This window comes from Capra hircus, chromosome 15 (genome assembly GCF_001704415.2).
Source record: "Capra hircus breed San Clemente chromosome 15, ASM170441v1, whole genome shotgun sequence".
In the NCBI taxonomy this organism is placed as follows: domain Eukaryota; kingdom Metazoa; phylum Chordata; class Mammalia; order Artiodactyla; family Bovidae; genus Capra; species Capra hircus.
The window spans coordinates 19,247,283-19,275,015 of NC_030822.1; the positions used below are offsets into that span (position 1 = coordinate 19,247,283).

General features: G+C 40.2%; 2 protein-coding genes across 3 annotated transcripts in view; both read right to left on the reverse strand.

The window, feature by feature from the left end:
- Positions 1-76, reverse strand: part of TCP11L1 (t-complex 11 like 1) — a 37,060-nt gene extending 36,984 nt beyond the window's left edge. The window contains exon 1 of the mRNA XM_018059276.1: positions 1-76. The gene's annotated coding sequence lies outside the window, so the exon portion shown is untranslated.
- DEPDC7 (DEP domain containing 7) lies at positions 27-25,720 on the reverse strand. Of its 2 annotated transcripts, XM_018059271.1 has the most exons (10): positions 25,589-25,720; positions 10,678-11,068; positions 8,635-8,762; positions 7,638-7,827; positions 4,794-5,005; positions 3,903-4,045; positions 3,599-3,724; positions 3,436-3,514; positions 2,985-3,125; positions 27-114 (listed from the first exon to the last, which is right to left on the reverse strand). In XM_018059271.1, exons 1-10 carry the CDS (start codon positions 25,659-25,661, stop codon positions 110-112), a joined length of 1,488 nt encoding a protein of 495 aa, XP_017914760.1. In that variant the 5' UTR covers positions 25,662-25,720; the 3' UTR covers positions 27-109. The 2 variants fall into 2 exon arrangements, with proteins under 2 accessions (XP_017914760.1, XP_017914759.1); XM_018059270.1 differs by lacking the exon at positions 27-114 and having other exon boundaries at positions 2,787-3,125.

A 27,733-nucleotide genomic window follows, 5' to 3' on the forward strand; every position in this document is an offset into this window, starting at 1 on the left:
CGTGTTAAGACAAGCTTGTTCTGAAGCCTCCTTCCCCTTTGTCCCAGGTACACGGGCCGTGGCTGTCGCAGCCCTGAACAGTTGCTGATCCAAGAAAACCATGCTTTTCTCAGCCTGTATAGTAAGACAGCAAAGTACAGGAATAGAAATAGTTGTGGGGGGTCTAATCTTCAAAAGTTCCGTAACTTTTATGTTCTTTTGTAAAATGCTTTAAGAATGAACATCAAACATGTGTGCCTTAAAATGAAGGTAACAATCAAGCCTCTTAGCTGCAGCCTATAAACTTGTTAAATAACTAGAACTAACCAAGATGGAGTGGAATTAGGAGTTGCTTTCAAACGCCACTTCTAAATAGATCACACATGGGCAGTTATTCCTGAAGTATTGAAGACTGTGTGCAATAATTCCACACCCTTAAGCCAATCATTAACTAGCACATTAAAGTAAGAATTGTTCCTGAAACACACAGTTCTCAGAAAAGGATTCACTTTGAGGGGGAGGGGGATGCCATAAGATATTAACTGGAACTAAGATTTAGGAAGAAAACATTCAGTTCTCACTTCAGAGTCTAGATGAATATACTTTTTGGTATTGTTCAGTTGCTAAGGTGACTCTTTATGACCCCTTGGACAGCAGCATGCCAGGCCTCTCTGTCCTCCACTATCTCCCAGAGTTTGCTCGATTCATGTCCATTAGTCGGTAACGCTATATAACCATCGCATCCTCTGCCACCCCTTCTCCTTTTGCCTTCAGTCTTTCCCAGCATCAGGGTCTTTTCCAATGAGTCAGCTCTTCGCATCAGGTGGCCAAAGTATTGGAACTTCAGCATCAGTCCTTCCAATATACCATAGTCTCTAGATTAGCTGTTCCCTTCTCCAGGGGATCTTCCCAACCCAGGGATCAAACCCAGGTCCCCCACATTGCAGGCAGATTCTTTACCAGCTGAGCCACTAGGGAAGCCCTTCAGATCAGGGCTTACTGAGCTAGAGTGGAGGGGAAGCTCACAGTCACCTAGACGTCAGGTGTTTTAAGTAGGGAAGGGCTCCCTAGAGAGCATCATGGATGCGTGAATAAGAGCAAGCAGCAAACAACTGACACTCCGGTGCTGCAACAAGGCTGTCCAAGGCATTCAGGGAGCACCAGACCTATCCTTTAAAACTCTGACAGTGCTTGCCATAAACATGGCCAATTTTCTTAAAACTTTACGCTTATGACGTTTGAGGTAAACTGGTTTTACTAGACTGTCCATCAAATTAACATTGTATTAGAATGCTTCTTCTTCTAGGACCATGAATATAACTAGAAAGTCCTGTCTTCCCCTGAAGGAGAGGTATTAGTTTTGTTGCCAAATAATGATGTTTATTCCATTATGTGCAAAATAATGGTTGCAAATCAGGAAGTACACACACTGTTGCTCGGTCACCTATGGTCTCACCACACTTTAAGTAGTTTGTCTCTAAAAACTTCCTCACTTAAATCATGAACTGTCTTCTCTTTCACTTCAGTGTAAAGAGCTGCCTTCCTTTCCTGCCTATGCAACAAAGCAAAATACACATCACAAAAGAACCCACCTGACATAATTATTCCTTACTTTATTAGAAGTATATGACGTACTATAGATCAGTCCTCAACTTTTTCCTTTTTAAAGACTAGCCAGTATAAGTTATATCTTTGAAAACAAAAGATTGACATGCTAGCCTATTGGTATGTCATTTTAGTTTTCCTAACCCTTATTAAAAGTCTGAATTTAAAATTCAGTCTCATTTTAATCTTTTGGTTTTATTATTGTAAAAATGCATAATTTAAAATTGTATTATACAAGTTACAAGTATTATATTGCATGCCTATTTACCCAAGTATATTGTAACAGTGCAGTTGTTCCAAAACAACCATTAACTGAATAAAAAGCTGTTGAGACATTAGTTCTAATGACTAATATACAAGGAATGAAGAACACAGAGGAACATGATAAAGGATAGTACAGGCTTGCAATCAGCTAAATCCAGATTGTGGGAAACTCAAGAACAGCCGACCAGGTTTACTGAACAACAGAGAGAAAAGAAGGGAGGAGAGACAAAGAGAAAAACCTATAAAGATTTAAGAAGCACATTAACCAACTGCAATGTATGAACTCTGTTGGGATCCCTACTTAAATGTCACAGTCATTTGAGATCAGAAACTGTGAACACTGACTGCATTTTTGAAGATATTAAGGAATTGTGACTTTGTGTGTGTGCATAATAATGATACCGGGGTTATGTTTTTAATGTCCTTATCTTTTAGTCATATATACTGAAATTTTATAGATGAAGTGATAGGATGTATGAAATTTGCTGAGGTGGGAGCCCAGAATAAACAAGACTGGCCATGAGTTGACAACTGTTGAAACTGGATGATGAATACATGAAGGGCTTCTTATTCTATTCTCCCCATATTTATGTATGTTTGCAATTATCCACAATAAGATAACAAGATATCCACAATAAGATGAAGTTGTCAAAAGCATTAAGACAGTTCAATTTCTGACTTGTCTACAGTTTATGGTAACTGACAAATTCATTTTAGCATAGCCTAAATTTCTATCTTGTATCTTCAAGAAATATACCTTTCAAGGTACAAACCACACTCCTATTAACTTGTAATTACAGACTTCCTTACTGTTTAATACTTTGTTTTATAAACGCTGCAATGTCCCATCATTTAATTTCCCAGGATGTTCTATAAAGTTCTATAAATCAACTCACCTGAGAGAGGTCAATACTTAACAGCAATACACCATCTAATACTCAGTTTCACAAAAGGTTATACAAAAATTGTTTTATTAAGTACAGTTTCATACTTAGAGGAACATCTAATATTACAATATGATTGAATCTTTAGGATACATAATTTATTCTTAAAATACACAAGTTATATACAGACACTGGACACTCAGTTCCCAAAATACTCAATAAAGACATCTGGGTGACACTTATAGAACTGACCTAACAATTTTTTCTTCTCTTTGGCAGAAAGTTTTGAATCCTCATCAATATTTTTTAGTAAATTCAATAGCTCATCCTTGGTTGTCTTCCTTGTATGGTCAGAATAATCACCTCGGTCAATTCTCTGGCAATAAATATATCCTTAAAGTTTAAAAGTAAAAAGTTTAGTTAATGGATCTAGTCCTCAGATTTAACAAGAAAAAAACCACTTATATATATATATATATATATATATATATATATATATATTCCCCCCCCTCCCCGATTTTATAAAATGCATGTAAAGGTGCTAAGCACTGCTGACTTTCTAACCCTGTCAGGTTGCTTTTCTGACATAAAAAGGCTCTCTGCTAAGTCTGAATAGCTCTGAGAAGATGAGTTAGAGTCTAGCTGAAACTAAAATGCAGCCACTTATCCTCGTGAGACATGGAAGGAGTATTTCTCAGATTACCTGTGTCTCTGTTTGGATCTCTTCCCTTCTGAATGTCCATGAGCTTAACACTGACAATTTTATGTAGAGTTCCAGGAATCTTAAAAAAAAAGGCACATGGAACATTATGCATTTTAATTTAGTGACCTATTACATAAGTTCAATTTTACTTTCAGAGTTTTACCTTAAAAACATCTTTTTGATGATCCATTAAAAAGAGTACCAGAAGATCAGTTTTGCCTTTGGATAAACTTTTATTGTGAACAATAGCTTTTGAGAATATCCTTTTCACAACCATTCGGTTGTCACTCTGTAAAAGAACATATACCCAATAGAATTTATTTTTAAGAATAAATGTAATATAAAAGGCAATGTTAAATATTAATAGCTACTATCCATTTCCACATACTTGATGCTGATAATGGAATAATATGTCCTGTAAGTATTACAGATACTGAATACAATTAACATTTAGAGAAAAGACTTACTTCTTGCTGTAATTTAAATTCGGAAGGATGTGCTGCAACAGCCATGAAATACAGCAGTCTTCTAAATTCTTCTCTATTTTGGGAATCCAAAAGCTTTAGAAAGAGCTGAGTAGCTTCTAATGCTATTTCAGTCTTCCCATTCACTTTAGTCAAAAGGGAAAAAATGCTTTAATTTTGACCAGACACAACTATATCAAAGGGAACAAAAGTCAAGCTAAAACTTAAGCTAATCAGTAAACTTATCCAAAATTATGTTCAACAGCAAAACAAAGAGACTAGGAATTAAAATGAATGGCCAATATCATCAAGAAAGCCTATACTCAAACTGGCAAGTCCTAAGTCCTTGTCATTCACAAATCTTAGGATGTTAAATCTAATGTGGCTTTGTAAATAAATTCTCAGCCCATGTTTTCCAATAATTCATGACATTTCAAGGGTACACTATGTATACAGTATTGATATAGCCAACTCTGAGAAAAATAGGATTCTTTGAAATCTGCAACTTGTTTTCAACAAACCACATGGAACAGTCTGCCTCACTGGTACAGGGACAAAGCAGAGTGTCTGCCATTGTGAAGAGGATAAATGGAGAGTGGTGACAGTGCTGGTAACACTTTCTGAAAAAGAGAACTGCTACTCTATACTTATTAAGTTTCCAGTGAATGAGAGCAGCATTCACCTATAGCAACCAGAAGTCCCTGCATGACTTCAGAGCTCAGTAAAGCCGCTTTCCAAATGAACCCTGGAAGTTTTGGAAAAAACATACTTTCCATGGATTAGTCTAGATCCACTCCCAGCTTGAAGTAGTATCATTTTGGTTAATTTTGGGACAAGAAACTTTGTTCTGTTCCCTCCAAAGAGAATTTTAGTATTCAGTAACATCTTACTTACCTAGGAGTTCTGCAATTCCATTATGAACATCAGATAAGTGATTTAACAGAGGCTCCCTACTACTGTAATATTTGCTAATGGCATCAAACAGAAGTTCTTTCACTAAGTCTATTCTATCTGGTTGCTCAGGAAAGTTTCTGCTTATGTCTACCACCATCTGGTCTGGAAGGTATTCCAAGCAGTCAATTGCTGAAGAGAGCCACTCATCTTCCCTATGAGAGAAAAGAATTACTTTAAAAAGCAAAGGATAACCAATAAACCCATACCTGATTTACTAGCTGTTTCAAGTTTCCTACTAAGATGAATCTCTATACACCTTTGCTGCTGCTTTTTACTGTTTAGCCCCTAAGTCATGTTTGATTGTTTGTGACCCCATGGACTGTAGCCCGCCAGGGTTGCATGGGATTTTCCAGGCAAGAATACTGAAATGGATTCCCACTTCCTGCTCCAGGGGATCTTCCTGACCCGGGGATCAAACCCATGTCTCCTGCTTGGCAGGCAGATTCTTTACCCCTGAGCCACCTGGGAAGACAAAGATATATATAATTCTTTATAGCTTGTATAATGGATATGTATAATTCTATAGCTACGTCATGTATCACAGATAAAAAGTTGATTTTAATATGCCTTCACTCTTTTTTAAAGCAAAAACAGAAGCTATCCACTATAATACAGGCCTGAAAAGGACATCAGAATTCAAATTCTACACCTTAAATTTACTATGGAGGTCCAGAAACTCTAAGTTACTAGCTCAGGGTCCCAGGCAGGACTAGATCCCAGATCTGATTCCTAAACCAGCATTTTTCTCATATAGTGTGGCTTACTTCAAAGCTCTGGGTATGATCTATCATCTCTGACTCTGGCTAAAAGAGAATAGAGGAAGACAAGTTAGGGTTTCAAAATAATTAAATATTAATTAGCCATTTCTAATAAAATCCCAGTTGGGTAACTTAAGAAAATTGCTACATTTTAAGAAATAGAATGACTAACTTTTAACATTCAATTTGTTAATACAGGCTTCAGCTGTACATGAAACCAAGAACTTGTAGCTATACAAGCTGGGTTTAGAAAAGGCAGAGGAACCAAAGATCAAATTGCCAACATTCAATGGATCCTAGAGAAAGCTAGGGAATTGCAGAAAAACATCTGCTTCATTGACTACGCTAAAACCTCTGACTGTGTGGATCACAACAAACTGGGAAATTCTTAAAGAGATGGGAGTACCAGACCACTTTACCTGTCTCCTGGGAAAACTGCATGTGCGTCAAGAAGCAATAGAACTGGACATGGAACAACTGACTAGTTCAAAATTGGGAAAGGAGTATGACAAGGCGGTGTATTGTCACCCTGCTTATTTAACTTACATGCAGAGTACATCATGAAAAATGCTGGCTTAGATAAATCACAAACTGGAATCAAGACTGCTAGGAGAAACATCAGCAACCTCAGATAGGCAGATGCTAGCACTCTAATGGTAGAAAGGGAAGAGGAACTAAAGAGCCTCTTAATGAAGGTGAAAGAGGAGAGTGACAAAGCTGGCTTGAAACTCAACATTTAAAAAACTAAGATCATGGCATCCAGTCCCATCACTTTGTGGCAAAAATGGGGAAAAAACTGAAACAGATGACAGATTTTATTTTCTTGGGCTCCAAAATCACTGCAGACAGTGACTGTAGCCATGAAATTAAAAGACACTTGCTTCTTGGAAGAAAAGCTATGACAATCTAGACAGTGTATTAAAAAGCAGAGACAGCACTTTGCCAATAAAAGGTCCATATAGTCAAAGCTATGGTTTTTCCAGTAGTCATGTATGGATGTGAGAACTCGACCATAAAGAAGGCTGAGCACCAAACTGATGCTTTTGAACTGTGGTGCTGGAGAAGACTCTTAAGAGTCCTTTGGACTGCAAGGAGAGCCAACCAGTCAATCCTAAAGGAAATCAACCCTGAATATTCACTGCAAGGACTGATGCTGAAGCTCCAATATTTTGGGCACCTGATGTGAAGAGCTGACTCACTGGAAAAGACCCTGAAGCTAGGAGAGATGGAAGGCAAAAGGAGAAGTGGGCAGCAGAGGATGAGATGGTTAGATAGCATCACCGACTCAATGGACATGAATCTGAGCAAACTCCAGGAGACAGTGAAGGACAGGGGAGCCTGGCATACTGCAGTCCACGGGGTCGCAAAGAGGTCAGACACAACTTATCAACTGAACAACAACAAATAGTTAAAAAAAAATCATATCTTCCACTGCTGTGGACTCAGGACAACTAATTCTGCCACCACCCAGGTCAGGTCACCTCCTGTGGTCATCAGCTTCATCTTAAGATGTAGACAGATGATCTTTAAGGTCAATTTCTGATTCTGTACTTAAAATTTAAGGTAATTATAAAATACCTTCACCTACTAATTTAAATTGTATAAATGTAATTTAAATTCTTATGTTGTAATTATTTTTTTCACATAAGGTTTTAAGCTACCTTTTGACATTCAACTATATTAACAGTTCATTAGAATGCAGAACTGGTGAAGTACTAGAAATGTAAGACCAGACAGCTCTAAGAAACTAGACAGATCTATATTTTAACAAAGAGGGTGGAGCATAATCATTTTCTTCACTTGATATGCAAGTAAGATATATGTTGAAAAAAATGAATATGAAAAAAAATGACATTTAAATCTCATCAATTTTGACCAAGGTAATTTTGTTCTTCATTTTTCCCAACAATGATAATATCAACTGACACAGCATATCTGATTGTATGGACAGAAGAATTCAAAAGATTATCTTAAAACTAATTATCTTCCTACAAATACACTCATTATTACAGGTATTTCCACATACTGGGAATCACTGTAAGCCTTGAGAATTCCTCGATCCAGATAGTTCCTGTTGTTGACCAAGTCAGGCTGCCTCTTAGGCTGAGTAACCTTAGGTATCACCTCTTGCCGTCTGAGGAGGGTGTCAAGGAGAGGAAGGTCTATAAGCTGGAGCAGTCGCACTATTGTTTCTTCTTGCCATACTTCATTAATAACTGCACAGGGAAAATGACAAGGGGAAAAGTTAACAATTAATAGTTACTAGGTTCACCACAGTATCTGCCTAGGCAGGTCTAAGCTAATAAATTTGTGGAAAAAGAAAACAAAAGAGAAAGTCAGTTTTATGAAGCGGTTTCTTATAACAAAGGAACAACAATTCCAGATTTGTTTTAAAAGTGTAGGAGAACAGACTTTGGACAACAGGAATTCTTTTCATTCTTGTACTGTAAAAAGCAATATGGCTTGATAACAGACCGAGTCATATAACATGTTAATAAGGACCACGGAAGAAAGAATGAGTCATTCAGTCTGAAAACTGGTCTGAAACTATTGGCTGCAGATTATTCCACTCAGGGTTTCCACAACTGGGATGGGGGAGGGAAGGTGGAAATCTCTCCTTAAAACCACATTCCACGGCCATAGACAAAGAAGAATATAAGAATCCTGTTAACGTTTTAATATAATTTTCCAATTTTTTACTGACTCTAATAAAACCTTAGGGAAAGCTAGAGCTGAAAGCATATTTTAAATAATTTTTTTAAAAAATCTGCATGCGAAACATTTCAGATTTGAACCTCTGCCAGCTGATAGGACAAAAGTCAGTGTTCAGAATTGCAACACTGATCTATTTGTTAAAGATAATAGACCTCTGTTAAAACTTAATATAAACAGCTTTAATACACAGTGTGCTCTTTCTTTGTGCTCTGAATATCTAAATTCTAATAAAGGTTAAGACTGAAAAAATTTAAATAACTTTATTTGAAGTCAGTCTTCTATTCCTTCCTGTATCATCTTTAGCTTACCTTGCGGAGACAAGGTTGCAGAGATATTTACACGAGGAGAGTCGGCAGGCTTTAAACTCAGGTTTTCCCACAGATCCTCTAAACTTGCGGATCTGATGTCAGAGGACTTAAATAATGCATCTGCATATCTAAAACAAATTTATTTCATAAATTTTTATTCATAAGGCTACAGAAATATTTTTGCATTTGAGAGCCAAGAGTTTCTAGACAGTTTATGTATTTCACAGCAAAAGCATGACAAATGCAAATTCTAAGAGCAGAATAAAATATAAGACATGCCACCTTCTTTCTCAAGCCTGAATATACACTAAATAAATTCTCCTTTGAGCACTTAAAGTGATTCAATGACTAAAATTGTGTCTCCAATTTTAAAACACAATCAGACATGGTCAAACTTAATTATGCTTATCGTTTTTATTAGTGATCTCTATTTCCAGGGCATTCTCTGGTAGACAGTGGTCATCAAATATGGATCTACAATCCCCTATTCACAATTCTGAAACCCAAGAAGCTTTGAAAAATTCAAAGTTGTCTATTCAGAATTCATACAGTGACAAAACCTGTTCTGAGATTATCATAGCCTTTATATCTATCCCAGTTAATACGAATGTTTTCAATGCAGAAATATTAATGTGTTTGATTACCAGATGCTGTCCCAGATCCCTCTAGGAGTGTTATCTGCGCGCATGCTCAGCTGTGTCTGAGCGAGCCCATGGACTGTAGTCTGCCAGGCTTTTCTGTCTAAGGAATTCTCCAGGCAAGAATACTGTAGTGGGTTGCCACTTCCTACTCCAGGGGATCTTCCTGACCCAGATATCAAACCCATGTCTCCTGTGTCTAGGAGTATTATCTAGTAAATGATATATGTATATTATTAGCTTTCTAAAATCTCCAAAGTTCCAAATTTCGATAAGCATCTGTTCCAAAGGTTTCAGATAAAGCACAGGGATCTCCATTTGGAAAGTACTGACCATGCCCTACCTGTCCTACTTCCTTCGTATACAGAGAAGTAAGTTTTATCATGTTTTACATATAGAATTAAAAAATATTTCAGTCAATACACTATATGTCTGACTTTGGGTCAGATCTGAACTTTAAGAGCTTCAATTACACGGTCACCTCCTCACCATTTAGCTGAGGGGCATAAAAGGGAAAAAGTTTTATTTCATGACAAATAACTACGTTAACTGCACTTATGACCTATATCCATCTCAGTCACTGGGTTCTACAATTCTGTCTCCCTTTAAATGGTTCCTCCTTCTCCACCACTGCTGCCTACTTCCTCCTCATCTGTAGCTCACAGCATTGCAACAGATTCCTACCTAGCTCTCCCCATGAGGCTGTCCATATAGGTGCCAGGATGACCTTTCTGAAGGTCAATCTCATCATACTTTGAATCTTTCTATGGCCTCCCTGACATCTGTGTTATCACATGCAAACTCCCTAACATGTCCTATGAAATTTTCTGCATTCTGGCTCCTTTCATATTTCACATCTGCTATTTTCTGGATTCTAGTGACAACCCACCTGTTTGTCTTCACCTCTCCTGTTCTCATACCACTTTGCGTATAAACTCTCTAATATTCTTTATACTATGATTGTACCTTGAAGCAGGAAAATAAAAATTTGTTGATGACTTCTGCTAACCCCATGGACTGTAGCCTATCAGGCTCTTCAGTTCATGGAATTTTCCAGGCAAGAGTACTGGAGTGGGTTGCCATTTCCTTCTCCATGGGATCTTCCCGACCCAGGGATCGAACCCAGGTCTCCCACATTGCAGGCAGACACTATACCATCTGAGCCACCAGGGAAGTCAATAAGAATTCTAGGAGATATCAAATAAAAGTTCACTCTACTTTATCAAATTTACCCACAGACCCAGATTTTAGCCTAACATTATTTCAAAAGTAAAAGATAGTCAGCATCTCACTAAAAAGTAGACAAAATCCTGTAAACATCCCCTCTGCCAATATCCCGAGACTGACTGTGCTAACGAGGTGCCTCTTCCTGCCAATATTAAATGAAAATCTAACATATACTCACCTGGAAGGTGAACACAGTTTGTTTTCTTTCCCTAATTGACCGTCTTGGTTAGGTGTCGTTGTGAATCTATAAAGGCTGCAACTACTATCTTCAAATGTGGGTTTTTTGTCTTTTCCGAAGACTCTGGTTGGAACTGCTTCAAATACTTTGTAGTCCATAAGTGCCTGACAAACTCTTACCACTTTGGCCCGAGGAATATCTACATCACCAAAATATTTATTCTGCATTAGATGAGAAAAAATGACATCCACAGCTTCTGAACCAACAAAGCAGTCATTGTGTCTTTTTAAATGATGCCTTCGTTTTTTCACCTCCACCTGTGTTTGAAGAGTGTTTATAATGCTGCTCCAAACATATGTGGCTCCAAATGGCTTCTGGGCTACACTGAAACCTGAAATGGGAAAAATCACAGACTAAGTAATAAGGTCTAAGCAAGCCTTAAGTAGAAAGTAGCAATCTCCAAAGCTATTAATAAGGAACAATTATGAGGGCAGCTTGTTATTGAAATATGAAATTATTAGTAGCAATTAATTTAAAAGTTAGTGCCTACTATACGCTAAACACTGTTCAATGTGTTAGCATACAAGAATGGGCAAAATAAAGTCCCTGTTCTTAAGGACTTAAACACACTTTGTGGGAAGATACAGACAACATGTGTATGTAACATCAGTGCCAGGAAGGTAAGTAAAGCCAGGTAAGAGAGAGAATGCTATTTTAGATGGGAGGACAGGAAAGACCTCTCTGACAAGGTGATCCCTTAGCAGAAGCCTGAGTAAAATCAGGGGGCAAGCTGTGTAGTTATCTGAGGGGAAAGCCAAGAAAACTGAAAGAGCAAAGACCTTGAGGAGGAGGGAGGTGCTCTGCTATGAGAACAGGAGAGGCCACCACAACCTACTCAGGTGACCAAGGAAAAGAACAACAGAAGTGAGATCAGAGAAAACGGGAGTGAGCGGTGCAGATCAAATAGGACCTTGCGGCAGTTACCAATTAAGGAACTCTATTAAATGCCTTACATAAATGATCTAATCTTAGAAACTCTATGAAGCAGACATCATCATATTTGTGAAATGGAAAACAGATGTACAGAGGTTAGGTATAACTTCTGAACATTATATTGTAATGGTGGTGCTGGGATTTGGTTCACGGTCTATATGATTTCAAAGCATTTATTAGTTAGATAGATAGCTGGACAGACAGACGTATAGTTATACATTCACACATAATGCTTGTTGGAATAAACCAATTTTTAAAAGCTTCTTATTATGCATGCTCATGAATTAAGTGCTTTGTAAACTAACAGTTTGGTTCCTGCTCAACAGGAGCTTAGAGACTACTGCAAAGATAGGAGAAGCCCAGAAATAAAGTTAGGTTTTAGCCAAACAGAAAAGAAAGAAAACATGCTTTCAAAGGTTTATATTTTTCCTCACTTTAATAAATTGATATTTGACATAGCTACGAAGAAGAAAAGGAGAAATATTGGGAAAAAAATGGACCTTAAGTTTTAGCAAGCTAATGGAATTAAAACTAGCTAATCATCAGCTTGCTGGCTAGCTGGCTTGCTCTTTCTTTTTATGGAAACACAGTATACCTTTTTATGTGTTATCTGAATGACCCTCTGAATATTCAGTGTTCTGGTTTTTAAGCCTTCATTTTTGTTAAGTATACAACCTCCTTTATTTTCAAGATATTTTGGCAAAGAAATTGAAACTGATTACTTCCCTTGCGTGAGCAGGCTAAGCCACTTCAGTCATGTCTGACTCTTTGCAACGCCATGGACCATAGCCCACCAGGCTCTCTGTCCATGGGATTCTTCAGACAAGAACACTGGAGTAGGCTGCCATGCCCTCCTCTCCAAGGAATCCTCCCAACCTAGGGATCAAACTCAGGTCTCCCACATTACAGGTAGACTCTTAACCATCTGAGCTACCAGGGAAGACTTATTTCCCTCCAGTTCAGTCGCTCAGTTGTGTCTGACTCTTTGCAACCCCATGAATCACAGCATGCCAGGCCTCCCTGTCCATCACCAACTCCCGGAGTTCACTCAGACTCACGTCCATCGAGTCAGTGATGCCATCCAGCCATCTCATCTTCTGTCGCCCCCTTCTCTTCCTGCCCCCAATCCCTCCCAGCATCAGAGTCTTTTCCAATGAGTCAACTCTTCACATGAGGTGGCCAAAGTACTGGAGTTTCAGCTTTAGCATCATTCCTTCCAAAGAAATCCCAGGGCTGATCTCCACAATGGATTGGCTGGATCTCCCTGCAGTCCAAGGGACTCTCAAGAGTCTTCTCCAACACCACAGTTCAAAAGCATCAATTCTTCGGTGCTCAGCCTTCTTCACAGTCCAACTCTCACATCCATACATGACCACTGGAAAAACCATAGCCTTGACTAGATGGACCCTAGTTGGCAAAGTAATGTCTCTGCTTTTGAATATGCTATCTAGGTTGCTCATAACTTTTCTTCCAAGGAGTAAGTGTCTTTTAATTTCATGGCTGCAGTCACCATCTGCAGTGATTTTGTTTAAAGTAGTCTAAAAAAGAAAAACAATATGCAACAGTACAACAGTAAGGAATAAGGGGAATTATAATTAAAGAAACTCCTACTTGAAACAATCATCTTCCTTCCTTTTTTAGATAGAATGTGTAAGATGAAAGCAAAGATAAGTTTCTGAGGCATATTAAAACTCCACCTGGGAATTCCCTTGGCAGTCGACGGTTTAGGACTCCACGCTTCCACTGTAGGCAGGTGGGTTTCGACCCTGACTGGGGAACTAAAATCCCATAAACTTTGTGGTATGGCTGGGGAAAAAACCTCAACTCAGTGCACGAGTCATAAATTTTAAGTGGGTCATTTGAAATTCATCTTTTGTGTTGAAATAAATATAGGGACTGCAGTGAACCATAGTGTATTCACTTATAGTATAATTTTGTATCTACCATAAAAATACAGCCTTGACGCACTTCTTTTCCCATTTTTACCAGTCTGTTGTTCCATGTCCAGTTCTAACTGTTGCTTCCTGACCTGCATACAGGTTTCTCAAGAGGCAGGTCAGGTGGTCTGGTATTCCCATCTCTTTCAGAATTTTCCACAGTTTATTGTGATCCACACAGTCAAAGGCTTCGGCATAGTTAATACAGAAGATAGCTGTTTTTCTGGAACTCTCTTGCTTTTTGGATGATCCAACGGATGTTAGCAATTTGATCTCTGGTTCCTCTGCCTTTTCTAAAACCAGCTTGAACATCTGAAAGTTCACGGTTCACGTATTGCTGAAGCCTGGCTTGGAGAAGTTTGAGCATTACTTTACTAGCATGTGAGATGAGTGCAATTGTGCGGTACTTTGAGCATTCTTTGGCATTGCCTTTCTTTGGGATTGGAATGAAAACTGACCTTTTCCAGTCCTGTGGCCACTGCTGAGTTTTCCAAATTTGCTGGCATATTGAGTGCAGCACTTTCACAGCATTATCTTTTAGAATTTGAAATAGCTCAACTGGAATTCCATCACCTCTACTAGCTTTGTTTGTAGTGATGCTCCCTAAAGTTCACTTGACTTCACATTCCAGGATGTCTGGCTCTAGGTGAGTGATCACACCATCGTGATTATCTGGGTTGTGAAGATCTTTTTTGTACAGTTCTTCTGTGTATTCTTGCCACCTCTTCTTAATATCTTCTGCTTCTGTTAGGTCCATACCATTTCTGTCCTTTATCTAGCCCATCTTTGCATGAAATGTTCCCTTGGTATCTCTAATTTTCTTGAAGAGATCTTTAGTCTTTCCCATTCTACTGTTTTCTCTATTTCTTTGCATTGATCGCTGAGGAAGGCTTTCTTATCTCTCCTTGCTATTCTTTGGAACTCTGAATCCAAATGGCTATATCTTTCCTTTTCTCCTTTGCTTTTTGCTTCTCTTCTTTTCACAGCTATTTGTAAGGCCTCCTCAAGACAGCCATTTTGCTTTTCTGCATTTCTTTTTCTTGGGGATGGGCTTGTTTCCTGTCTCCTGTACCATGTCATGAATCTCCATCCATAGTTCATCAAGCACTCTATCAGATCTAGTCCCTTAAATCTATTTCTCACTTCCACTGTATAATCATAAGGGATTTGATTTAGGTCATACCTGAATGGTCTAGTGGTTTTCCCTACTTTCCTCAATTTAAGTCTGAATTTGGCAATAAGGAAGGAGTTCATGATCTGAGCCACAGTCAGCTCCTGGTCTTGTTTTTGCTGACTGTATAGAGTTTCTCCATCCTTGGCTGCAAAGAATATAATCAATCTGATTTTGGTGTTGACCATCTGGTGATGTCCATGTGTAGAGCCTTCTCTTGTGTTGTTGGAAGAGGGTGTTTGCTATGACCAGTGCGTTCTCTTGGCAAAACTTTATTAGCTTTTGCCCTGCTTCATTCTGTACTCCAACAGTCAAAGTTGCCTATTACTTCAGGTGTTTCTTGAATTCCTACTTTTTCATTCCAGTCCCCTATAATGAAAAGGACATCTTTACTGGGTGTTAGTTCTAGAAGGTCTTGTTGAACAGTTCTATGAAGACCTACTTCAGCTTCTTCAGGATTACTGGTCGGGGCACAGACTTGGATTACCATAATATTGAATGCTTTACCTTGGAAACGAACAGAGATCATTCTGCTGTTTTTGAGACTGCATCCAAGTACTGCATTTCAGACTCTTGTTGACTAGGATGTCTACTCCATTTCTTCTAAGGGATTCTTGCCCACAGTAGTAGATATACTTGTCATCTGAGTTAAATTCACCTCTTCCAGTCCATTTTAGTTTGCTGATTCCTAGAAGGTCGACGTTCACTCTTGCCATCTCCTGTTTGACCATTTCCAATTTGCTTGATTCATGGATCTAACATTCCAGGTTCCTATGCAATATTGCTCTTCACAGCATCAGACTTTGCTTCCATCACCAGTCACATCCACAACTGCGTGCTGTTTTTGCTTTGGCTCCGTCTCTTCATTCTTTCTGGAGTTATTTCTCCACTGATTTCCACTAGCATATTGGGCACCTACCGACCTGGGGAGTTCATCTTTCAGTGTCCTATCTCTTTGTCGTTTCATACTGTTTCATCAAAGAGCCTCTTGATGAAAGCGAAAGAGGAGAGTGAAAAAGTTGGCTTAAAGCTCAACATTCAGAAAACAAAAATCGTGGCATCTGGTCCCATTACTTCATGGCAAATAGATGGAGAAACAGTGGCAGATTTTATTTGGGGGGGCTCCAAAATCACTGAAGATGGTGACTGCAGCCATGAAATTAAAAGACGCTTACTCCTTGGAAGTTATGACCAACCTAGACAGCATATTAAGAAGCAGAGATGTTACTTTGCTAACAAAGGTCCATCCAAGTCAAGGCTACGGTTTTTCCAGTAGTCATGTATGGATGTGAGAGTTGGACTATAAAGAAAGTTGAGCGCTGAAGGACTGATGCTTTTGAACTGTGGTGTTGGAGAAAACTCTTGAGAGTCCCTTGGACTGCAAGGAGATCCAACCCATCTATCCTAAAGGAAATCAGTCCTGAATATTCATTGGAAGGACTGATGTTGAAGCTGAAACTCCAATACTTTGGCCACCTGATGCGAAGAGTTGACTCATTTGAAAAGACCCTGATGCTGGGAGAGATTGAAGGAGGGAGGAGAAGGGGACGACAGAGGATGAGATGGCTGAATGGCTTCACTGACTCGATGGACGTGAGTCTGAGTGAACTCCGGGAGTTGGTGATGGACAGGGAGGCCTGGCGTGCTTCAGTACATGGGGCTGCAAAGAGTCAGACACGACTGAGTGACTGAACTGACTGACTAACCATAAAAACTGAGAGACACACAGAAACACAAAAAACCTTATTATTTGTTTGTATTATTTCCAATACCAAAAATAGATGGGTGGTTTTTCTATGGGCTTCCCTGGTGGCTCAGCTGTTAAAGAATCTGCCTGCAATGTGGGATTCCCTGGTTCGATCCCTGGGTTGGGAAGATCCCCTGGAGAGGGAAAGACTACCCACTCCAGTATCCTGGCCTGAAGAATTCCATGGACTACACAGTCCATAAGGTTGCAAAGAGACACAACCAAACACCTTTCACTTTTTCACTTTCAATTTTACTGTCTACCCATTATTATGATGTTAGTTTAAAATTATCAGCAAGATTGTTTTTAATTATCCAGGTATTTTAAAATTCCAGATACTTCATAATGCATTACTAAACAAAGAAGGAATTGATGGCAATTTCCCAAATATGTGAGTAGTTTTAAGAGTTGAATTAGGGAGATTCGACTAGATAAATCAAGTTAAAACTAAATTTACTACTGGTACTGCAGTTAGTTGGGCTTCCCAGGTGGTGCTAGTGAAGAACCCGCCTGCCAATATAGGAGATATGAGACGTGAGTTCAATCCCTGGGTGGGGAAGATCCCCTGGAGGAAAGCATGGCAAACCACTCCAGCATTCTTGCTTAGAGAATCCCCATGGACAGAGGAGCCTGACAGGCTACAGCCCACAGGGTTGCAAAGAGTTGGAGATGACTGAAGTGACTTAACATGCACGCATGCACTACAGTTAGTATCTATTGAGTAGAGCCAGAATCACACAATGGATGGAATCTCAAAATACGTCCTGGTCATTTCCCTGGTATCCAGAACTAGGAGTGGCTGTACTGTTTTCAGCCACTATGACTACATAAAAGGAGGATTATCACTTAATATTCTTAACTTCCCTGGTGGCTCTAAGGGCAAAGTGTCTGCCTACAATGCAGGAGACCTGGATTCAATCCCTGGGTTGGGAAGATCTGGAGAAGGAAATAGCAACCCACTTCAGTATTCTTGCCTGGAAAATCCCAAGGACAGAGGAGCTTGGAAGGCTACAGTCCATGGGGTCACAAAGAGTCAGACACAACTGAGCAACTTCACTTTCACTTTTTCACTAATTCTTAACTTCCTAATAGACCAGAGACTATAGCTGAGATTTAAATGAACTTAAAATATTTGCTCATTAGTCTTTTTTCAAATCTTCATTATATTAACACTAGCTGACATCTGAATGCAGAGTTCAAAAGAATAGCAAGGAGAGGTAAGAAAGCCTTCCTCAGCGATCAATGCAAATAGAGGAAAATAATAGAATGGGAAAGACTAGAGATCTATTCAAGAAAATTAGAGATACCAAGGGAACATTTCATGCAAAGATGGGCTAGATAAAGGACAGAAATGGTATGGACCTAACAGAAGCAGAAGATATTAAGAAGAGGTGGCAAGAATACACAGAAGAACTGTACAAAAAAAGAGCTTCATGACCAAGATAATCACGATGGTGTGATCACTCACCTAGAGCCAAACATCCTGGAATGTGAAGTCAAGTAGGCCTTAGAAAGCATCACTACGAACAAAGCTAGTGGAGGTGATGGAATTCCAGTGGAGCTATTTCAAATCCTGAAAGATGATGCTGTGAAAGGGCTGCACTCAATATGCCAGCACATTTGGAAAACTCAGCAGTGGCCACAGGACTGGAAAAGGTCAGTTTTCATTCCAATCCCAAAGAATGCTCAAAGTACCACACAATTGCACTCATCTCACACGCTAGCAAAGTAATGCTCAAAATTCTCCAAGCCAGGCTTCAGCAATACATGAACTGTGAACTTCCAGATGTTCAAGCTGTTTTTAGAAAAGGCAGAGGAACCAGAGATCAAATTGCCAACATCTGCTGGATCAGGGAAAAAGCAAGAGAGTTCCAGAAAAACATCTATTTCTGCTTTATTGACTATGCCAAAGCATTTGACTGTGTGGATCACAATAAACTGTGGAAAATTCTGAAAGAGATAGGAACACCAGACCACCTGACCTGCCTCTTGAGAAATGTGTATGCAGGTCAGGAAGCAACAGTTAGAACTAGACATGGAACAACAGACTGGTTCCAAATAGGAAGAGAAGTACATCAAGGCTGTATATTGTCACCCTGCTTATTTAACTCCTATGCAGAGTACATCATGAGAAACACTGGGCTGGAAGAAGCACAAGCTGGAATCATGATTGCCGGGAGAAATGTCAATCACCTCAGACATGCAGATGACACCACCCTTATGGCAGAAAATGAAGAGGAACTAAAAAGCCTCTTGATGAAAGTGAAAGTGGAGAGTGAAAAAGTTGGCTTAAAGCTCAACATTCAGAAAATGAAGATCATGGCATCTGGTCCCATCACTTCATGGGAAATAGATGTGGAAACAGTGTCAGACTTTATTTTGGGGGGCTCCAAAATCACTGCAGATGGTGACTACAGCCATGAAATTAAAAGACACTTACTCCTTGGAAGAAAAGTTATGACCAACCTAGATAGTATATTGAAAAGCAGAGACATTACTTTGCCAACAAAGGTCCGTCTAATCAAGGCCATGGTTTTTCCAGTGGTCATGTATGGATCTGAAAGTTGGACTGTGAAGAAAGCTGAGCGCCAAAGAATTGATGCTTTTGAAAACCGCGGTGTTGGAGGAGACTCTTGAGAGTCCCTTGGACTGCAAGGAGATCCAACCAGTCCATTCTGAAGGAGATCAACCCTCGGATTTCTCTGGAAAGAATGATGCTAAAGCTGAAACTCCGGTACTTTGGCCACCTCATGCAAAGAGTTGACTCATTGGAAAAGACCCTGATTCTGGGATTGGGGGCAGGAGGAGAAGGGGACGACAGAGGATGAGATGGCTCGATGGCATCACCGACTCGATGGACATGAATTTGGGTAAACTCCGGGAGTTGGTGATGGACACGGAGGCCTGGTGTGCTGATTCATGGGGTCACAAAGAGTTGGACACAACTGAGTGACTGAACTGAACTGAACATTTGAGGACTTACAATATAACAAGCTCTGCCTTTCTCTGAAATAGTTATTAATAATCCTATTTTTAAGAAATTGAGACTCAGTGAATTAAACTTATCTTCAGTTTTAAGCTAGTAAATATATATTAGCATTTCCTAATATGTAAATATAAATATATTAAAAGTAAGTCACCAGGTAGTTTTAGCATTAACCTTTCACTGAAGACTTGGATTATCTGAGTTTTAAGTGAGCCTATGAGATGAAATAAACAAAAAACATCTTTAAGATTTGTAAATCCTTAACCAAGCTATTTAGGAACACTTAGTAGTCATTAATCCTAAAATAATGATAGGTATCATAAATTCTATGATATACTATCCACAGTACACAGGAAAGGAAAATAAGCAAGGTTTTTAAACTTGCAAAGCTCAGACTGCCTATTAAGTACCAACAAAACAGACTTCTGGGCTAGTAATAATATTAAAGATGAAACATATATAACAACAGTTGAGCTATAAGGAAGCCTACAAATCTTAAGGTATAAAGCTGACTCACTTATTAATTTGAGATCAATAATACAACTGATGGGGGTGAGCGCCTCCGTGGCATGAAAATAGCTAATCTTCACAGGGAAAACAGGATATACAGAATATATTTCCCCATATTAACTTGCTGTTTAAATATGGGAAATCAGGAAGTCTTGCAGGCTGGATAACGCAATATAAAAGATTAAAGAACAGGTTAGAGCAGGGTAGTAGGCACCTGTGAGCCTTACAATGTTTCCAGAGTCCTCCAGGCATAATACAATTCAACCCTTTCAGGTCCTTTCTGTTCTCACTGACCATTAATTTGCAACCATTGCATCCTGGGATATTTCCCCTCAAGCATCACCACCCACAGACCCAAACTAGCTCATGTTCATACAGATACTTTAAAACATAATATACCCTGGACTTGACAAGTAAATGTGCCAAAACCCACACTAGGATAACCTGTTTTTTTAATGCTGACTTCACCAGTTGAACACAAATCCCCCACATACTGGTTTGAAACTTCGTATTTATCATCATCTAAGAGCTGAAACGAACATTGGGATCACTGACCATGGCCCAGTAAGATGAATTACTGAGACTTCTAAACAGGACTCAAGAGACCAGAAGTATAAAATGAATGCTTTATGTAAGTCTAGCAATCAGAATTTAAGTTTCAGCTTATCCTTAAACTTCACTTGCATATGAACTGGACACTTTTTAAAAATTCACCACTATCTACAATGATGCTTCTTTGTTTACCATTTGGTTAAGCATGTTGTAAAGACATCGTAACCTAATGATCAAAGTCTATAGTGACCAGCTGCAACAACTCTGAGTAAGAGAGGTAACTTTTATAATGTGGTTCCTTCATGTACTGATACAAGAGTTAAACACTATGCTTATGGTAGGTTTCAAGTCTAAACTGATTTATAGGATTTCAGAGACTAAAACAGATCACTCTCCATTTAGATATGGACACTCAACATCAAACAAAATATAAGAAGCGAAGCACAGGAACAAATTTGACCTGTCAGATAAAAAGCTTTGAGAAACTATCAAGAGGCTCTGAAATTGTTTGAAACTAGGTCTAGAACATACTACACATGCTCGTGAGCACTACATAAGTCTAGGCTAGTTAACATTCAGTTTTCAAGCAGGTTCATCGTTATCTGCTTGAAAACAAGAGCTATTTTTCAAAGGCAAAGACCAATCCTTTTCATGTATTTGAAATCTACCCAAAAAAGTTTACCAGCCACAAAAAGTTACACTTCTAATACTGAATTGATATGTATTTGTAATACCACTAATAATCATCTTTACTTTTAAAAAATGCATGCTAAATAATCAAGTTATTATGGTAATAATTCCCTAAAAATCAAGTTATAAGGCAGACAAGTCAAGAAATTACATTTACTCATATGTCACAAGCAGGTAATGAGTCTCAGCCATGATCTATGTAGTCAGTTTTAACTACGGCCCTGCTGTGAGAACCAATATAAGGGTGAAAACAATTCTATAATCATTTCAAATAGATTAACAGATCTCCTTAGAAGATCAACAGACATTATAAAACTGGATCCCAATACTGGATCCCAATGTAAGGTAAATATACACACAATGTTACTAAAACATGTTACTTCAAAATTAGTATGTAACAATTTTATTTTCATTTTTGAGCATTAAACTGCCCCCTCTCCCCCCCCCCACACACACAAGAATTCAGACAGCTTATGTTCGGCATATTTTGCACAAAACTTACAGTGAGCTAGGGCCTTGTTGTTGTTTAGTCACCTAGTCATGTCCAACTCTTTTGAGATCCCGTCCTCTGTCCACTGGATTTCTCAGGCAGGAACACTGGAGTGGGTTGCCATTTCCTTCTCTAGGGAATCTTCCTGACCCAGGGATGGAACCCACATCTCCTGAGCCACTAGGGAAATCCATTCCTTTCAAATTCCCTTATATTTTACAAAGATTCAAATTATTCAATACTTGTTAGTTGCAGATTATTGCCAACTATTAAAATATTTTAAAGGAGGGTTAACACAGTGGTTCCTAGTGGGTGATTTTATCCCCTGTCCCAGACATTTGTCAATGTCTGGAGCCATTTTTGGCTGCTATATGCCAAGGAGGGGGAGGTGCTACTGATATTTAGTGGGCAGAGGGGCCAGGGACACTGCTCAACATCACAGTGACAGGCCAGCCTCCACAACAACAAAGAAAATGTCAATAATGCTGAAGCTCAGAAACCCTCGGTTAAGTGAATATTGTTTAGACATGAAAAGCTGCATTAATGCAGCAGACCTAATGCTGGGTTCTGTGAATAGAGAAAGACAACAGCTTGGGTTTTAGAGACCCAGAGAACTGGGTTCTATTCTTGGCTCCATCATTACTAATAATGCAATCGTGGGCAAGCTGCCTAACTTTGCTGGTGCAAAACATAGCTAATTCCATTTCTCTCAGTTATTGTGAGGGTCATCTGAGACCCTCACATGTAAAGTGGCTAGCACATATCCAGCAATTAACAGATGTATGGAAATGAAACAGGAAATTGTCTCTATCTAGAAAAGCCAAAGAAGATGTGGATTCACAGTAATGTATAATAACATCCTGGATGGGACCCTGGAACGGAAAAAGGATATTCAGCAAAAACTAAGAAAAGCTGAGTAAAAGTATGGATATCAATACCAGTCCACTAACTGGTATTGTATTATACTTATAAAAGAGCGTGTTAACAGTCAGTGTGCTCGCGCTCAGTCCTGTCCCACTCTCTGCGACCCCATGGACTGTATAGCCCGTCAGGCTCCTCTGTCCATGGGATTCTCCAGGCAAGAATACCTGGAGTAGGTTGCCATTTCCTCCTCCAGGCAATCTTCCTGACCCAGGGGCTGAACTTTCATCTTCCTGCATTGGCAGGCAGATTCTTTACAACTGTGCTAACAGGGAAGCCCTAATGTAAGATGCCAATAATAAGGGAATCTGAGTGAAGGATATATGGGAACTCTATGCACCAACTTCATGACTTTCTGTAAATCTAGATCTATTCTAAAAATTTGTAAATTTATTTAAAAAGTGAAAAAAAAAAAAGGAGGGTCTCTTTCTTCCTCTTCGTTTCTCTGAACTAAGGGGACACAGTCCCCACCTTCATTTACCCTTTACCCATTCCTACCACCTGGGTGATGATGTCAAGCTCTGAACAGCAGTCAATCAAAGATCACTAGCAGATGAGAAGATAAATGTGACTCATACCAGAAGATTTAACTCACCAGAAGATAAGTATATAAAATCTGAAATCACTTCGGATTGGGAGAATTGTATTTAAGAATTACTTTTTTTCAAAAGAGCTTTTAAAACATTACTCACAGAATTAAGACAAAGAAAAGAACTACATTTATTGGACATTAACCAAAATCTCATGAAAATAGATAAATGTAGAGAGCTGGGCTTTGGGTGTTAAATTAGGCAGCTGCGACTGAGCGGGGAAAACTTCCTATACACCAATATCAACATTGCAACACTTTTTACTGTATATTGGTTTTGGTTAGCCCAAAGTTTGTCTTCCTCTTACACAGCATTAGAGATGTCACACTGAAGACTGACACTGCCTCTGAAAAGAAGGCTGCAGGTAAACTACGTAAAATAAAGAACAATTTAAAAATATGTTTAGAAAATTAGCAATGAAAGTAGGCACTGGCCCTTGCTTTAATTCATACAGATTAATGAGACAGCATATGGGAAGTACTTGAGCTCCCTGGAAAAGTGATATCAGGTGAATTCAAAGAATTAGGTTACAGTTAGAAAGGGATAACAGGATAACATACCCCTTATTTGCTTGTCTATATTAAAAGACAAATATCTTCAAAGGACTTACTAAAAGTTAGCACACAGACTTTATTTCCTCTACATAAATCAGGTCCCTGGTTGTTATAGCCCCTTTAAACTATGGAAGAATTATTAATAGATAGAGAAACAGATACAAAGCTTCTTGCCAGAGCACACAGAAAGAGAATGGCAAGGAACCAAGAACCAGAGGCTCCCATTACTGTGCTCACGAGGACTTTGACAAGGCTACTAAAGAGTGGAAGGGGGATTAACATTGGATAACAGGTAGGGTTCCAACTGCAGCAAGCAAAACAAATGAGAAAAGGCAGTGGGCCCTTCTCTGCCCACTGCACCTGGTGTGCAGAAGACAGTGGTTCTTTCCTTGGGTTCAAATTCGATAACCAACATTTCAACTCTTTCCTCTGAGAGTCATCTATTTAATTTTGAATACATATTCTCTTATCGTAAGAACCTGTTCACTAATGACCAAAGCTCAGAACTGGTATTTCAGCTGTTAGAGAAGACAAGGCTTTTAATCATGTAAGATTTGGGAATTTCACTCAGAAAGTAAGCCTAAAGATTTCTCAAGACTGTTTCCAATATTGCTGATGTTATACTCCTAAAGTAGTCCCCTTCTCTTCACACTGTAAACACTGGAGAAATTCTAAATGTACCCATCAGATGCTTATTTGAATCCTTTCAATTGGAGAGTAAGATCGATATTAAGACAGTTCTTAGGAAAGTACAAATGAGAAGTGGTTGTCTATCACAATTTATCATTAGCATTTTGAAAATTAAAAGGAGCATTTCTAATTGTAAGTAAAACACAAAAGCGGGGCCACTGACATGTACCCAGTTTTACCCACCTCGATCCACTGACCACTGTCACCTTGAGGGAGGACTCACAAGTTCAAATGAAAGACTTTAACAATAAGGGAACTTACGCTTATCCTCTAAGCATCCCACATAGTAGCTACAGAGAGGGGCGGGGGCGGAGTGTAACATTTCTAAAAGGAAAACAAGAAAGCCAAGTGTTATCTGGACTCCTTAACTGTATCTACTGAGATGTAGGGTATGCTAGAATCGGAATTTTAACATATCAGCAAGTTTAACTGATCATCCGATTCCGTTCAATTGTTTGGACATTTAAACAAGATGTAGCATACTAACATCCTAAGTAACCTGCCCCCTAAGACATGATTAAGCTGGCAAAAATCACTGTCTCCCCTAATCTCAAGCAACTACTGAAAATCAAAAATTTCTGTTCATTTTAATACTGCTTATCCGGAAAGCGTAACTAATAAATGCCTTTTATGCCAAGTTCCTGCCCGTAGAAGCTAAACTTTTTTTAACAGAAACTTCTCAGCCCTCCTAGGAAGAGTCTGGGGAACAAAGCGGGCAAGAGAGGCATTCGGCCGCTGGCCACACCGTGGAGCCACGGTGTGTGGCTCAGACAGTCACCAGTAACGATGTGGAGTCTACTGAGAATGCCCGGCAGGCAGCTGGCGCACAGACTCGCGCGCGGCGAAGTTCAAGTCTGGAGAACTTAGGAGAAAGCTGGCTGCGAGGACAGCAGGCTCCAGCGCGGCAGCCCCTCCGCGGCGGCGCGGGTCCAAGGAGCCACAGCAGTGCGGGGGCTCGCGGAGGCCGCTGCAGACCTGGCTGTAACCCGGTGGGGTCGCCGTCCGGGCGAGAACCGCAGCCTGCGTCCCCCACCCGCCCCAAGGCCCCCACCGTTTCCGGACCGGGTCCTCGGCACCTACCGGGAGGCCTCTGCGCCGGACTCTGGAAAGCCGACAGGTTCAGCGCCGCCGCCTTCTCCCGCACCGTCGCCATGGCCACAGCCCCCGGGACACGACCGCCTCAGACGACCGCACCGCGAAGTGGGCGCTCGCCTTGGAGCAGCCTATTAACTGGCCCGGGGTTGGGCGGGGCTCCCACCAGGCCCCGCCCCCGCCGCGCTCCGCTCCCCGCCGGTCACGTGCCGGCCGTGGCCCAGGTAACCTGCGGGCCCGCGAGCCAGGGAAAGGTGGGGCCCCGCCCCAGCCCTGGAGGTAGCCAGGTCAGAAGCGTTTTGGTGTGCTGAGCCCTGCGAGTCCGCGCCGGCCCCATGCAACCAGCATCCCGCCGCAGTCTGCACAGCCCACGCGCAGGCAGGCGTACGCGCCCAGGCTCAAGCCAGCTTCGGTGAAAGGCGCATCCACCGTGGATTAGCTCTGTTGCTTAACTGCCTTGGGCTTCAGTGCCCTCACCTGTGACGCGGGGACAATGTCAGTACCCGCTTCACGGAATATTTTTATGAAGATTACACGAACTAATTCATGTATTTTAGTTGCTGGGTCTGGAACATAAGTGCTTAAAATTCTGTCATGGTGATAAATGCTTCGAATTTTTCACGCATCCCTTCCTGTAAAGAACAAATCTTTATCTGGCCCAGGAAAGCAATGTCTAGAGTTCACAGTCCGGAGGGCAGCTGGCTTGCCTTGGGGCTGGCTGCCAAGCAAATCGGTGCCGCCTCCAAAATAACTCTGGGTCAAGTGGGTTAGGGACAGAGCTAGGAACGAAGGGAAGTGGGGCTCTTAAGGGGAAGTTGAGAACAGGAAATCCAGGGACCCAGTGCTGGGGTATCTCAGGTGAGTGGTCTGAGACCAATAATTCAGTTGCCAAATTCTTGCGCCCCCGTTTTACTCCCGAAATTTGGGGATTTAGCAATCATTTTAAACCTTTGGCACACATAATAAATATCTTTTTAGAAGGAGGGTGCCCGTTTAACAGATTATTAAATCAGAATCGTTTTTATATGGGACTTAGCTTATTGGGAAAAGCTCCGACACGTAGTTCCTTCAAAATGCTTAGAAGAACACATACATATGGTTATTTCAAAAAACACTTGCTGAGCAACTGCGACCCTGGGCACCCCAGTTGAGTAGGTTAGACACGGGCTCCTACGATTTAGAAACTGGTGCCAGAATTGGCCTTTTTTATGAGCTCTCTCCCCCTGGTGGCAGTAAAACCCAGTCTCCGCACTGTTCAAGAAATTTCCTTTGTCATTTCTCTGTTGACTGCTGCTCACAGAGATAAGATACCATTTAGGAGGGATTTCAGGTACCCAGCAGAGCAATTAGCTGTAATCTACCCCATACTGTGTAACTGAATGCACAAGTCCATCCTCACTACTTGGTAGATAAAACGCTCATCCTATTTGTGAAAACAAATCTTGACAAACACTAATATTGGATCTTTTGAAAAAGGCAGGTGACCTCAGTGACTACTTTGGTGATTTATATAACATTTCAGAGAATTCTCTTATCTGGTGAAATGCTCTTTTTTACTTGTCCACATTTTACACATTTTGGAGGCCTAATTCAAATTCCACCTTCATTGCTGGACAGATATTTCCAGGCTACACTGATATATTCCTTCTCTTCTCAGGCTTCCTGGATAGCTCAGCTGGTAAAGATTCAAGTTCCCCTGGAGACTACCTACTCGTTTTCTTGGGCTTCCCTGATGGCTCAGAGGGTGAAGAATCTGCCCGCAATGCAGGAGACTTGGGTTCAATCCCTGGGTTGGGAAGATTCCTTGGAGGAGGACATGGCAACCACTCCAGTATTCTTGCATGGAGAATCCCCAGTGGACAGAGGAGCCTGGCAGGCTACAGTCCGTGGGGTCGAAAAGAGTCAGACAGGACTGAGCAATTGAGCACACTACATTCCATTTCTACAGATATATGGCATTTATCAAATACATTACTGTTTATGGCCCTGTTATAGCGATACTGCCTAATTATTTCAGCACACACATCTCGATTGCCCAACAAAGTTAGGAAACTGTCCAGGGCATATCTTACCCACTTAGATTTTTTTTCAGTGTCTGTCATATTAGGCAGACAGAATATGTCTTATATAGTA

Coding starts and splice junctions, on each gene's coding strand:
- DEPDC7 (XM_018059270.1), bottom strand. CDS start 25,661: ATGGCGACGGTGCGGGAGAAGGCGGCGGCGCTGAACCTGTCGGCTTTC. Junction 4,046..4,793: donor TGGAATTGCAGAACTCCTAG/GTAAGTAAGATG, acceptor TTTTGACTAAAG/TGAATGGGAAGACTGAAATA. Junction 3,126..3,435: donor AGATCCAAACAGAGACACAG/GTAATCTGAGAA, acceptor TTAAACTTTAAG/GATATATTTATTGCCAGAGA.